The sequence below is a fragment of the Myotis lucifugus genome, unplaced genomic scaffold (genome assembly GCF_000147115.1).
Source record: "Myotis lucifugus unplaced genomic scaffold, Myoluc2.0 scaffold_1, whole genome shotgun sequence".
Classification (NCBI taxonomy): domain Eukaryota; kingdom Metazoa; phylum Chordata; class Mammalia; order Chiroptera; family Vespertilionidae; genus Myotis; species Myotis lucifugus.
In genome coordinates, this window is record NW_005871049.1 from 1,594,374 (window position 1) to 1,595,693 (window position 1,320).

At 51.4% G+C, this 1,320-nt stretch overlaps 1 protein-coding gene across 1 annotated transcript in view; it reads right to left on the reverse strand.

The window, feature by feature from the left end:
* GPRIN1 (G protein regulated inducer of neurite outgrowth 1) overlaps positions 1-723 on the reverse strand; it is an 8,378-nt gene extending 7,655 nt beyond the window's left edge. The window contains exon 1 of the mRNA XM_023752732.1: positions 544-723. Coding sequence (XP_023608500.1) covers positions 544-723 — 180 coding nt within the window. The remainder of the gene's footprint in view (positions 1-543) is intronic.
* Between the last annotated feature and the right edge of the window lie 597 nt (positions 724-1,320).

Here is a 1,320-nt window from a genome sequence, read left to right on the forward strand (position 1 = left end):
CAGGCAATGGTGCTGGGCAGGAGATGTGGGGAAAGCAGGAGTTGCGTTTTGAACAAGCCAAGTGTGTGGTACCTGGGGGACAGCCAGGGAGAGGATCTGGCAGGCGGCTGGGTCTGCAAGCAGCTCTGTTCCATTACACACTCAGCAGCCAAAGCGAGCCTGAAGCCCGCTCTTCCTGCCCTCATCTCCAAAGCCACCTTGCTGCTTCTCAGGCCCACATCCCTAGAGTCACCCTTAACTTTCTCCACAGCCCACATCCCATCCATCAGCAAAACATATGGATCTGCCTTCAAAGTATACCCAGCCTCTGGCCGCCACCCTGAGCTTAACCCATACCATCTCCGCCCTGGATCAGCCCTGCTTTTTTCTTCATCCCAAGCAGCTCATTCTCAACACAGCAGCCAGAGGGATCGTAATAGGACTCAAGGCAGATCCTGTCCCTCCTGTGCTCAGAACCATGCAAGTGTCTCCTCAATCTTATGCGAAGTTAAAGTAACTTTCTTATAATGGCCCGTGAGACTCTGCATTTTCTGGCCCCAGTACCACTCCCTCGATTATGCTGCTTTGGCCATACTGGCTGCCTGGCTGATCCTCGAACACCCCTGCCCCGGGGCCTTTGCACTGGCTGTCCTCTCTGCCTGGAATGCTTTTCTGCCCGATATCTGCATGGTCTGCTCCCTGTATAAAACAGCCTCCTCCCCGACACTGGCTGGAGCTCTGCATCTCCCTTGCCCTGCTCCGATTTTCTTCTCAGTACCTGTCACCATCCGACATATTACATTGGTTTATTGCTTATGACTTGGCTTTACCATGACGGCAGGTGGTGGGGGGGAGGGGGTTGTTGCATGTACTGATGTATCCTCAGAGTCAAGAAAATGACTAGCAAGTAGTAAGCTAGTAGCTCCCAATAAATATTTATTGAATGAATGACTGAGTGATCTTTTAAGATGTTGGTCCAACCATGCGATTCCATGCAATTTACTTCCCCTGGCTCTTGCTGGGGAAGTAAATTGGCTGTAATCTTTTTGGAAGGACATTTATCAATTTCAGTGCACATAGCATCTGGGCCAGCACACCCACCTCCAGGGACGGCCTTGAAGACAGACTGGTGGTGTACGGAGGTGCAGGAGGACATGGCTGGTGATGAGAAGTGTGTTCAGAAAATGCAGGACAACCACTGGGACCCCTCATAGCTGTCAGAATGTGTGGAGTGAAGAGGAAAGACGCCCAGAATAAAATAAGTGAAAAAGCCAGGGGACAGCATGACCAGTGGGATCCCATGCACGTAGCCAAGGTAAAGGACAGACGCACATTTATGGT